This window comes from Heteronotia binoei, chromosome 8, assembly GCF_032191835.1.
Source record: "Heteronotia binoei isolate CCM8104 ecotype False Entrance Well chromosome 8, APGP_CSIRO_Hbin_v1, whole genome shotgun sequence".
Lineage (NCBI taxonomy): Eukaryota > Metazoa > Chordata > Lepidosauria > Squamata > Gekkonidae > Heteronotia > Heteronotia binoei.
In genome coordinates, this window is record NC_083230.1 from 70,541,466 (window position 1) to 70,554,677 (window position 13,212).

The 13,212-nt window shown below is 42.3% G+C and overlaps 1 protein-coding gene across 1 annotated transcript in view; it reads left to right on the plus strand.

Moving 5' to 3' along the window:
• The first annotated feature begins 359 nt into the window (after nucleotides 1–359).
• Nucleotides 360–13,212, plus strand: part of METAP2 (methionyl aminopeptidase 2) — a 29,285-nt gene continuing 16,432 nt past the window's right edge. Inside the window, exons 1-2 of the mRNA XM_060245217.1 lie at nucleotides 360–693; nucleotides 1,744–1,848. Coding sequence (XP_060101200.1) covers nucleotides 534–693; nucleotides 1,744–1,848 — 265 coding nt within the window. The 5' untranslated portion in view covers nucleotides 360–533. The remainder of the gene's footprint in view (nucleotides 694–1,743; nucleotides 1,849–13,212) is intronic.

Consider the following 13,212-nt stretch of genomic DNA (forward strand, 5'->3'; position numbering starts at 1 on the left):
AGCTTGCCAAGGCATAGGGCTGCTGACCTCCAGATGGTTCCTGGAGATCTCCCAGAATTATATCTGATGACCAAACTACAGAGATCAGTTCCCCAGGAGGAAATGTTTGCTTTGAAGGGTGAACTCTAAACGATGCTGTGGGCCTTTCCCAGTTTTACCTCCAAACTCCCAGGAATTTCCTTAGGTGAAGCTGGCAACCCCAAAGAATAATCCAAAATGGATCTCTCTAAATGCTACCTGAGTGTACATTCCGTGTACAGCTTTACTACTAGTTTTTTTTTTTTTTAACTTACTGCATGAAAAGACCCTAACAATACAAGCAAACCTAAGCTTCTTCACCTTCCGCGCTATCCTCGCGCGCTTTTCTTTGCCGCACGTGCTCGCCCTTGCCCCCTCCCTCCCGGCGTCCAGTCCTCCACCTTTCCCAGCATGCTTTGTGTTGCGCCATAGAGTAGGTCGGGCTCGAGCGGCGGAGCTTGTTTCGTCGGTCCGCCTGCCGTGGCTGTCGTGGGAGTGACGGCGGGCGCTGCAACATGGCGGGTGTGGAGCAAGACGGCAGCCCCGCGGAGGAGAACCAGCACCTGAATGGAGAGTTGCTTTTGGATCCCGACGAGAGGGAAGGCGCTGTAGGGCCCGGCACTGATGAAGGGGCGAAAAAGAAGCGCAAGAAGAAGAAGAAGGGCAAAGGAGCGGGTACGGGCAGGGCTCAGGGAAGAGGCATAGCGAGGGATGAGGAGAGGCCGCTGGCGGCAAGGCGCCCGACCGAGGGAAGCCGCGAGAACAACCGCGCAAAAGGAGCAGGCGCTTAGCTGACAGTGCTGGTTGCTGAGGAGAGGGGAAAGGTGGGGAGGAGTCCGGTGCCCGCAAGTGGAGGGGTCTAGGCTGGATTGGTGTTTATCCTGCTTGTTGGCGTGAAAATGCCTTCGTTGGCTCTGACGGTCTTCTCCGGGAATATCGGGGTGGCCAGTTGCCGATGCTGATAAAGTTTGGGGGAATTCAGAAAGTTGGGGGAGAGTGGTGGGAGTGGGAAGTGGTAATCCTTGGGACTGCTGCATTAGAATGTGGGGCATTTGTAGAAGGCTGAATTGTGTCGGGGCGAAGGGAAAGAATATCTTACTGGGGCTTCTTGGTTGCGGGGCTGGGGTGCTGCTGTCGTTGCGGCGATTAAACTTGATAAAGTTATAATGCTTTTTGTGTGAGCGGAGAGGGGTATGAGCGAAAACCATATGCAGAGTCATTTTATACGGTAGAAGTTTTCAAAATGGGGCATGTGATCGCCCTGTGAGGAGAGAAATATGTGGTCGATTAGGAAGAAATCGTAGTACAGTACTCCATACATGTTTTTGCTAATTGTTGTTTTTATAAAGATGTAAGAGTGTGGAAGTCGGTTAAAAAGTGGAATATGGTTTATTATGCAATGTGGGGAAATGCATTTAAATCAGATAAACACTCTGTATCTGCACTAAAGAGTATGGAAGAGATTAAGATTTGTGAGGCTGTTTGAAATATTTTATTTAATGAGTTGGAGTAGCTAAGGGACCTGAGAAAAGATGGGTAGCTAAGAAAATTAAAAGAAAATTGTTAGATGTACCTTGTATTTTACTTGTCAGTGTCATTGGCACACTGTGGAGTGTTGGCACATTGTGGAGTCTTTAGAGATAAGCAGGAATTTACACTGGGAAATCTTTGTGTTTGTGTGTGAGTACCATGATTCTTTGAACCACCTGCTTATTTTGCAAACAGGGCAACAGGAAACTGAAAGAGAGTTGGATGCAACTCTTGATGAAGCTACAAAGCAGTTGGATAAACAATCACTGGAAGAAAAGGAAAAAGATGAGGATGATGAAGGCAAGTATATTTTACTTACTGGAATCTAGACAAAATTGCCCAATGCGTAGTTTTGCGTGCTTACTTGGAAAGAGTCATCATGCTTTAAGTAACAGAAAATTGATTTGTAATAGTCTGTCTAATGTCAAATGATTCTTTGGAGAGCAGAACAATAAAGTAATATTATATTTCTGTGAAAGAATGCAGCACCACTCATGAATTATTGTCATTTTTTTTACACATAAGAACCTTACATGAGATTTACCTACATCGCTCTGGTTGCTATTGTGGACTGGTTATGTTGTATATTGAGTTTCTTATTTAAGAATAGGGTTTCCAGCAGTTGGTCTCTTTAGAGGCTTAATGTTTAGAAATAAGCAGTTGAAGTAAATAACATCACCTGGTAAATAACATCCCATTAAGCCTCTATTAACTGGGCAGGGCAGTTCTTTCTGCAGGCTGTTAGGAACCCTATTTAGGAACAGCAGTAGAGAGTCAAATTAATATTGATCATCATATGTGACAATCCGGCTAATCCAGTTACTGAGTCTGTTTTATTAGCATTCATAATGCTGCATCAGTCATTATCTGAAACACATGTTTAAAAGTTACAGCTGTTCATATTCAGAAAGAACTTTACAAACTGAGTGCAGAGTATGTGCCTTTTTGGGTCTTTAGAAATAATATAGGAGGACCTGAAATATCAGTTACATTTCTTTAGTGATGATCATTTTTAGATTGTTAGTAAGGATTAAAATAGCACAAATTTAAAGAAGCGGTCCCCAACCTTTTTGGCACCAGGGACCAGTTTTGTGGAAGACAATTTTTCCAGAGACCGGGGTGCGGGATGGTTTTGGGATGATACAATTGTGCACGTTATTTCTAATAGTTTGGTGTGATGGTTAAGTGTGTGGACTCTTGTCTGGGAGAACCGGGTTTGATTCCCCATTTCTCCACTTGCAGCTGCTGGAATAGCCTTGGGTCAGCCATAGCTCTCACAGAGTTGTCCTTGAAAGGGCTCTCAGCCCCACCCACCTCACAGGGTGTCTGTTGTGGGGGAAGAAGATAAAGGAGATTGTGAGCCACTCTGAGACTCTGAAATTCGGAGTGGAAGGCAGCATGTAAATCCAATGTATTATTATTACATTATAATATATAATGAAATAATTATACAACTCATGGCCCAGTTGCTAACAGGCCATGGACTGGTACTGGTCCATGGCCTGGGGGTTGGGGACCCCTGATTTAAAGGATTAAACAATAAGTATAGGAGAAGATAAGAGTCACTGAAAAATACAGTAATGCTAGGAAAAGTTGAAAGCAGCAGGAAAAGAGGAAGGCCCAACATGAAGTGGATCAACTCAGCAAAGGAGGCCACATGGCCCTTAATTTGCAATATCTGAGCAAGGCTGTTGATGATAGAATGTTTTGGAGGACATTGATTCATAGGGTTGCCAAGAGTCAGAGGCAACTCAACAGCAATTCAAACATACATGCAGTTTTCCTTTATGCATTGCTTTAAAGGGGTGGGGAACATCTGAGGGCTTTTTACTTGGTGTAGCCCTCAAGGATTGCTGGGCCAAACGAGGATTGTGGGACCCAGCCATGCTGTGCTGCGGCCTCCCCGGGGTCTGGTTGGCCGGCAGGGTTTGAGGGCCCAGCTGTGCTGCACAGTGACCTCCCTGGGGCCTGGCTGGCTGGCTGACCAGGATCTCTGCTGGCCTGGAAATTCACTGTCACAGTTCTGGTAAGTTTCCTCCTCATCTATTTCTTCCCCCCATTTCTTTATTTCCCTTTCTTCATTTCCCTTTTATTATTCTTCCCATTTCTTTATTTCCCTTTCTTTCCATTTCCCCCCTAAATTTCTTTATTTCCCTTCATTTCCTTTCATTCCCCCCATTTCTTTATTTCCCTTTCTTCCCATTTCTTCCTCCCATTTCTTTATTTCTCTTTATTCCCCCCCCCTTCCCCGGAAGCTGAGTGGTGGGCATTGTGAAGAACTGCTGCTGAGGTATGTGGGTGCCCTTAAAGGTCTGCTGGGAGCAGCTGCAGTTTCCACATGAAGGGAGGGATGGGGGGTGGGAGCCAGCTACCACCAGTTCAATTTGTACTTTATTATCCCAGATGGTGTGGCCTAATATGCTAATGAGTGTGTGACCTAATATGCTAATGAGTTCCTGCTGGGCTTTTTCTTAAAAAAAAAAAGCTCTGGACCTAGGCATTTGCCTAGGGCGGCGGGCCGGTTGTGTATGTGCCAAATTAGGCTCTCTCCACATGACTTCAAATAGAAGAACAATTATTTGGATTAATTTTGCCAGCCTGAAACATTCTCCCTCTGCAGAGCACTGTTTTTTTCAGTTGATAATTTTGTATGGCCCATGAATGATGTTATAAATATCCAAATGGCCCTTGGCAGAAAAAAGGTTCCCCATCCCTGCTTTAAAGGTTTAAACAGCCAGCATGTTGCTGTCTTTCTTGTCTTTGTGAGAAACCAGAGGGAAAGACACAAAAAAGGGGCATGCTTAGAATGAGAGAATGATCTCAGGGACCATCATCATGAGCAAAAATGGGTAAATGGAAGGAGATGCTTCAGTTTATAGCTTGGGCTGCTGAGTGCCTGTTGCTTGCCTGCAGGAACTACTCAGTCAGCCCATATACTTCACTGCTGCTCCTTGCATCTGCTGTGGCAGAAAGTGCTTGTGGATTTTATTTTATTTCTTTCTCTCCAGTCCATTGTTGAAGGCATAATAGGCCAATTCAGAAGTAAATCCCTCCCACAAAATGGTGCATAGGATTGTGCTGGCTAAGAGTAAGAGCAGCAAATTAATTCAAGTGAGACTGTGTTTTAAAAAAACCCCACACCCTTAAATTCTGAGGCTGATGTGCTTCATAGGTGACTGCATTACTTGACAAAAACAAGAGCCTTTCTCTTGGTTCCCAAAGTGATGTGACAGAGAGATTTATAGTCTGTTTAAGAATGATTACCTAGAAATGTCCGTCTTAGTCAAATGGAACTTACTTCCTATTGTATCTTAATCAGAAATGGTGAAAATAACTATGGCAGAATTATGGGATGTTTACAGCAGTTTTCAAGGACATGGCAGCCCAAATAGTTTGGCTTGCTGGTTGGCAAATTCACCAGCAGTACTGCAGGGGGGAACACATAATAAGTGAATAGCAAGAGCTACAGAACTGAGTTTGCCAGAGTCTGCAGTGGCTAGCTGAAAGTATTCCAAATCTGTGTGAATCAGCCAGAATTTTTTGAGGGCAGGGGTGGACTAAGCACAGCCAAGGGCAAAAGTGGTGTGATACAGTTTTCATTCACTAAAATGAATGTAGCATTGGGTATTTAAAGAGCAAAAATCTTGTTTCAGAATGTGTCAAGATCAGCTGAAATATTTGTAACATGGGTTTTTTAGAATATATTTTATAAAACTGCAAAATGAGAATGTTTAATGTTTGAACTCTTTACTTTAGTTACAAAAATAATTATATTTAAATTGTAGTGTTTTGCCTTAAGAATTCTGTATCACTTAAAAATACTGTTTCCAAGCGTGAATGATCTAAAATTCTGATTTTTTTTTTAAAAAACCACCACTTTGTGTAAGCCATTAATTGAGAATTGCTGGCTCCTTGACTAGCTAGGGCTACTTGGAGGGTGCTGCCATTTGTTGCCAAGCAGCCTTCTTTGGGCGATTTTACACTGGGCAAAAGATCCAGTAATGCTGAGCTTTCAGATTTGACCATCTACATTACAAACTGGCCTTACTTCTGTCTTGCTCCGATGTTTTGGCTATCATTTACACTTAAAATCCTGGATTGGCAGTGAAGCCATTTCCAGCACGGTGTTTCTCCTGACCACTTCTTAAGTGGAGTTTTCCTGTTTGCTCCCCATCTAATGCATGAGTGTAGATGCCTTTACTTCTTTTTGTTGCTTTTCTTCATTACCACCAACAGGTGGCGTTTTCAGCAACATTTGCTGTTGGTGGCTCCTATGTGACGTGTTTCTTGTCGTTCCTTCTGCTGTGAGCTTTGAAAGTGCCTCTCATTCTACAGCCAGCTACTCACCAATTCTGTTCTCCAGTTCTCCAGCTTTTAAGATGGGAAGGTAGTTTGCTAGCCTCCAGGACTGGATTGCCAGGGGGAAAAGTAGTTTTCCAGCCTCTAGGGCTGGGTTGTCAGGGAGGAAAGATAGTCTGCCAGCCTCTGGCACTGGATTTAAAGGGGAAAAGGTGGTTTGCCAGCCTCTGGCACTGCCAGTGGAAAGTGTGTGTATTCCCTTTCTCTACTGTTTAATGTTATCAATTAATGGTGTGTTTTATATTTCTTTATATTTCCTGCTAAATTAAAGCGGGGAAACTGGAGATCTTACGGTGCCACATTTAATATTTAAATATAAAGGATCATTTCCAATGCTGAAAATAGCAGTTGAGGAGGACAACGGTCCTGGAAATTCCAAATCACCTGTTATCAAACCCCCCCCCCCCCACACACACACACACGCACACCAAAAACATTTTGGAATATTTACATTCTCAGAGGCGGTAACCCAGCTTTCTTACATGGTTTTTGCTTGATGTAGATAAGTTGTGGCCAAACTTGCTCAATGTAAGAGCCACATAGAATAAACATCAGATTTCTGAGAGCAGCAAAACGTGCATATCAGAGTTTTTTAAAGCTTCAACAAAGCGATGGCGGGAGGGGGGAAGAGAGGGTGCGAAGCATTAAAATAAGAAGAAAGGAAGGCAAGTAGACATGGAATGAGGGGATAAAGCAACATTTAAATGCAAAATCTTCTCCGAGCTGCCACCTATCTGTTTGTAAGAGATTTAAAGAGACAAATGTTTTCTCCAGTCTGGCAAATGGAGTAGTGGGGACTTCCAAGAGAAAGCAGATTATAGAGTCCAGTGGTGCCTTTTAGACCAGTGAAGGTTTATTTGAGATATACCTGTCTGTGAATATTGGAGGATGGAGGGAGACAGATATTCCAATCATGGTTGAATACTTAAGGTATGAAGTTGGCCTGTTTTGTTTTTATAAAGTAAACAAATCCCTCTGCAATTAAAGGGTCATAAAGCAATAAATGATCATTTCTCAAGACTGTTCAAAGGAACTCTTTTCAAGCAGAACAGTATTCTCTGGAAAACCTGCCCCTCTCCCCACCTCCATGGTTTCAAGCAACTTGTAAATTTGGCATGCATATGCTGTAGAAGGACACATAAGCAGACACTATAAACTCTGCACCATTGGATCCCAAACTTGCTTAACCTAACCGGAACATATAATAAACAGCCTATGTTTAATATTGCTGAGCATACGTTTCAAAACTGTTGATGTGGCCACATGAGCATGTCCACATGGGTGAGTAGAACAAGGCTGCAAAATGGGCCATGGGTCCATTTTGAATGGGTCATACCAGATGGTAAAACATCTGAGCTGGCACAGATTAAACCACCCTTCAAATTATTGGCCTGATTCTCTGTGTCTTGTAAATTTGGCACGCATATGCTGCAGAAGGACCCATAAGCAGACGCTATAAACTCTGCATCATTGGATCCCAAACTTGCTTAACCTAAGCGGAACATATAACAAGCAGCATATGTTTTAGAGGCTAAAGACATGAAATTCAAACATTTCAAAGCAAATGAACATGAACAACAGATGTTTGAGAGACAGGAGTGGTGAGGGGGGAGGAAGGAAGGAAGAGAGGGGCTCTCAGGACAGTAACCTTAGGCTGATGATGGGTGAACAATTAACTTTTTGTTTTGCATTTCTTTAAAGCTTTAATTTTGTGCTGCACATGGAGATCTCACATTGCTACACTTAATAATCAAATGAAACTTTTTAAAATGCTTAAAAAAATGTTTTAGGAGGATGCAATGCACAGACATGGCAAATTAGCTCTTGTCAACACACCCAAAAAGCAATCTTGAATACTTGCGTTCCCTGAGGCGGTAACCCACCAACTTACTTTCATGGCTGTTGTGTGCTGTGAATTACTTCAGGATATCACTGGGGTTTTTTTTTGGGGGGGGGATGTAATAATACACCTTTATTATTGCATTTTTACACACACTACTTATCAAGTGGGGTGTGGGTTGCACACTTTGTATGCATATGTTCAGACACTCTAGGCTACACTCTAGGGTTGGCAAACCTTGCTTAACTAAGAGCCACATAGAATACACTGCAGATGTTTGAGAGCATATGAATGTAATGTTTACATATGAATGTAAAATACTTTATAGCAGCGAGCCAGAACTGTCACTGTTTGAGTTATCAAAAAAATGAAAATCAGATGTTCATGATCCACTAGGGAGGGAATTAATGAAGGAAGAAATGGGGGAAGGGAGGTATGGAGGGAGGAAGAAAGGATGGAATTGCCATGGTGGAGGGTGGGTTGCCATCCTATGTTACTGTATTGCAAGGGTACAGGGATGAATCTCAGCCACTGGGACTGGGTTTTTTTTGGGAGGGAGATCATATCATAAATGAATAATGTGCCGTTATTCAGCACCCACAACACAATGTAACGTGTTATATTATTTTCCAAAAATGAGGATTAGGTTGCAAATCTAAAGGTCATGACATGTGAGAAGTGGTAACTAAATAGTTGACGATTCATTACTTCTCTTACACACTTCATTTGAATTTCGAAAATAATCCTGCAGTGATGGTTTTTGGACGTGCGGGAGAAGAGGGAACAACTTACTTAAAGGGTTGTGGAGGGGCAGTCAATTCCTGCTTTTTTTGCATTACTTTGCAGCTTGATGTTCCTGCTACCTTAACGGCAGCCCATTGAGATCTTGCAGTGCCACATTTAATATTCCAGTGAAAAAGTACTACTGCGAAGATAACTTTGCCTGCTTAGGAGGAGGCAATGTGCATGCATTCCAAATACCCACGTAGAAAACCACATAATTTTTTTGTCTGCTGAAGTCTGCTCTAAACACATGAAAGCTTATGTTCTGAATAGATCTTTGTTGGTCTTAAAGGTGCAAACTGACTCCTGCTTTGCTCAGGTTGTGTGTTGTGTGTTGACTTTCCTGTTGAATCTATCTCATTTTTTTTAAGCCATTTCTGTGTTTCAATGTATTTCAATGGAACCCATGCAATTCAATTGACAATCTTCTCTCCCAATATATCTCATGGACAATCCAGCCTTTCCCATTGTTTCCTATGGACAATCTTATTTTTTTCATTACATCCACTATTGGGATGTCTTTAGACTAATGGGAACTACATTTGTTTTTTTGTTACAAATTAATGTTGGAAGCTTGAGATCTCACTTTGCCACATTTAATATTCAAATAAAATTGAACATTTCCAATGCTGAAAATAGGTGTTGGGGAGGGTGAATTGTGTTAAATTCCAATTAATTTACACCCCCCCCCCCCGAAACACACACCAAACATTTATTGGAATATTATTCTCTGAAGCGGTAAGCCAGCTTTATTGCATGGCTTCTGATTGGTGTGGAGAAGTGGTGGCCAAACTTGCTTGATGTAATGGCCACATATAAACATCACATTTCTGAGAGACGCAAAACGTGCATGTCTGATATCTGCAAGCCTCAAGGAAATGAGGGAGGGAACCACAGTGGAGGGTGAAAAAAGGCAGATTCAACTTCTACGTGTGAAATACCATAAATCTGGGTGTCATTCCGACTTGTTAGATCTGAGTTTAAACAGAGGACCCTAAATTGTGATTGATGAGAGAAAAAAAAAAGCTTACAAGAGCTGGGGCAAGCCAGCCTAGAAAATTTGTTAGAAACCCTGCGACAACCACCACTAGTCTGAATAGATGTGACTGGCTATGTGGAGTAGTGCATAAACTGTTCCAGTTATTCCTTTTAATATGACATCTCTGTTCTATTGTTGGTTGACTGCACCAGGTCTTGTGGAATGCAAACAAACTGACTGATGTGTAAGTGGGGAACCTGCAAAAACCCTTGGGGAGCCCTTCCACTGCCAGCCTCTTTCTTAGCCGGTTCTAGGCTGTGTAGCCTGCAGCTACTTGACCCACATTAGTTTAAGGCCATGCTTTAAACCCCAAACCACTCCGGACAGGACAGTTCAGGGGCCTTGGAGTCAAAAGTATGCTGGGTGCGTTTTTAGCCCTGACCCTTTGCCTGCCACTCCCACCTGGTCCTCTGTTGTTCTTGCCTCCTGTAATCTGACCAACTGTCCTTTCCACAGCACTCTCTTAGGTCATCTCTACCTTTTCATGGGAATCTCCAGGTGCTAGGCGACACAACTTTTCAAACAATTTTTTGTGATGCCTGAGCAAGTGAAAACATTGATGGCTAGTTTGGATGGTATAGAAAGTGGCATGGTATAGCATGGGGGGATGTTTTAGTATAGGTCCTACTATGGGGGATGTGGAATGTTATAGTGTATAGCCCAATCTTGTCAGATATTGGAGGGTAAACTAGGCTGGTATTTGGATGGGAGACCACCAAAGAATACTCTGCAGAGGAAGGCCAGACTGCAGAGATCAGTCCCCCTAGAGAAAATGTGGGACCTATAAATCTTACAGAATTAACAACAGATCTCCAAAGATGTTGGAGGCTGAACTGTATGGCATTATACCCTGCTGAGGTGCCTCATGTATAAAACTATTCATCCTGCTTGCCCTTTCCTGAACCCTCCCCTGGCTTCACCCCCAAATCTCCAGGAGTTTCCCACCCCAGAGTTGGGAACACAAGAACCGCTCATTGGACCATGAGGCAGCACATATCTTCTTGAAGGGTAGAGTCCCCTGAACAAGGGGATGTATGATATATGTCCAGGAGTTTCCTACCCCAGAGTTGGGAACCCTATTTGGAACTCTTAATTGTGGTATTCCCTGAACGTGGTGGTGTATGGCATGTGGCGGTCCAAATTGCTCTTTTGGGTGTAGAGGGCAATCAATCAAAATAGTTCCTTATTCAACTCTACTTTGAAATACAAGCTTCTTGGTGGCACTCCAAATGGAAGCTTATGGTGCCAGAAGCAGTGTTTGGACCGGGCAGCACTGCGTATCTTCTTGCAGGGGACAGTGTCCTGAGCGTAGGCATGTGTCACTTGGGGTGGTCCAAACATTGTTGTGGGGTACAGTCTGGCCCCAGTGTCTGCCTCTTTGAGTTTCCTGGGGACACCTTGCTCTGCAGCAGCTGGCACAAGAACCGCTCATTGGACCATGAGGCAGCATATATCTTCTTGAAGGGTAGAGTCCCCTGAACAAGGGGGTGTATGATATAAGGGGGTTCAGACTTTATTTTGGGGTTCAGAGCTTTCAAACTCTCTTCAGTGTTTTTGGTTGAATTCACGAATAAGTAACAAAAAAGGAATGAATAAGGAACTGCGAATAAGGAACCAACTTCAGCCTCCTGAAGTCGGTGGGAAGTGGGGATTGAACATGCAACCCTATGATTTCCACGTGAGCTATAGAGGCTCGTAGTGATTACTCTGAGAGCAATAGTACTACCTTGTGGATGAAACACGTCAAAACAACCGCCATAGACAAGAACTGTAGCAAATGAGAGAAACAATGTGAATGCTTTAAAAATCTGGATTTCTATAAGGTGGTTTCAGTTCTCGGAAAATCAGGCTCAAACATGAATGTAGAATCGCCCTTTATCTTTGTTGCTTCTTTTTCTTTTCCCGTTCTCAGTTGAGAAACATGGGGTACTTGCTTAGCAAGTACCTCATCTGTTCATAGATCTTCTTTCTATTGCCCCAGTGAACTTGTCTTAACCTTTTCAGAATGTATGTATTGAGAAGGGAAGAAAGAAATATGCATATGGTCAGAACAACCAGTGGCAATATTAAACAATTTATGATTCACCCTTTTGCAGCCTGAACTTCATTGGTGGTGGAAACTGCCATAAAATCACAGCCAGGGTTTTCAAGACAAGAGTTGTTTGCTATTGTCTGCCTCTGTGTAGCAACCTTGGACTTGTTTGGTGATCTTCCATCCAAGTACTAACCAGGGCAACTCTAATGTGGATTTGGTAATTACATCATACATGTAGTTTTCATCTAGCTTCATGTCAGAGTAGTGCAATGAAATTGCTGAGCAGTCAGGTTAAAACGGATAAAAGTACTTCTCCACCCAAAGGGTGATTAACATGTGAAATTCACTGCCACAGGAGGTGGCGGCTACAAGCATAGGCAGCTTTAAGAGGGGATTTGATAAAAATATGGAGCAGAGGTCCATCAGTGGCTATTAGCCACAGTATATATATATGTGTGTGTGTGTATATGTATGTGTATATATATGTGTGTGTGAATATATATATACACACACACACGTATATTGGCCACTTTGAAACAGAGTGTTGGACTGGATGGGCCATTGGCCTGATCCAACATGGCTTCTCTTATGTTCTTATGCATTCTAGTCCATAGTGCTTAATATTTTCCTACAAAGATGTAAAAATCATATTTGTTTCATGTTTACATTTGTTCTCCTGTCATGTCCAGGTGCTTGCACTCAGGCCACCTAGACTTGGAAAGTGGAAGTTTTTATTTCTGTGTGTGTATAAATAATATATAAAACAATTTTTAATATTGCACATTAATAAACTCAGGGACTTTAAGCTACATCCACTGGGTTTAAAAGTGCATTACTAAATATAAATAATTTTATATGTAAAAATAAGTCTTTACATATTTTATATACCGAACATAATAAAAACTCCTACATAAGAACTCCCACTTTCCAATAGGTGGCTTTAGTACAAGCACCTGGGCATGCCAGGAGAATCAGAGAAAAATGAAACAAAAAATATTCTTACATCTTTATAGGAAAGTGTAAGTAGTATGGAATAGAATGCTCTACTCTGACTCTGAATGTAACCCTGTGTAAAGCATGAAAGCAGTTTGTCTTGGAACTGTGCATTGTATGAAGGGAACATACATGTAATAAAATACTTTTAACATTATGAGGAACATTGTGGCTCAAATTACACATCACTCCTGTGGTTTGTGAGTTGGTCAGAGTGGTGGGGTGTGTTTAAATTTACAGTTGCTTGCATTTGGTCTGAAAACTAGAATAAAAAGATATCGTTTGAATTATAGTTACAAAAGGTAGTTTTCCATGAAGCTTGAATTGGCAGTGTGTACATATATGGTCTGCCTACTCATTTCCATAGTTTGTGACATTTCTTAAACATGCTGCCAAAATTAAGCCTGAATACTGCATGCACACACAGCAAAATCCAGAACCTAGTGGGCTCATGACCAATGTTCCCTCTAAGCTGTGTGAGCAAAAATTCTACTTTGTAAGCTGCTGGCATTAAAGTTGTGAGCTGCTGCATAAATTATTGTGCTCTGGGGTCATCATTCCTGAGCCAAGACAAAAATGTGTAAGCTCGAGGCTAAAAATCCATGCGCTAGCTCA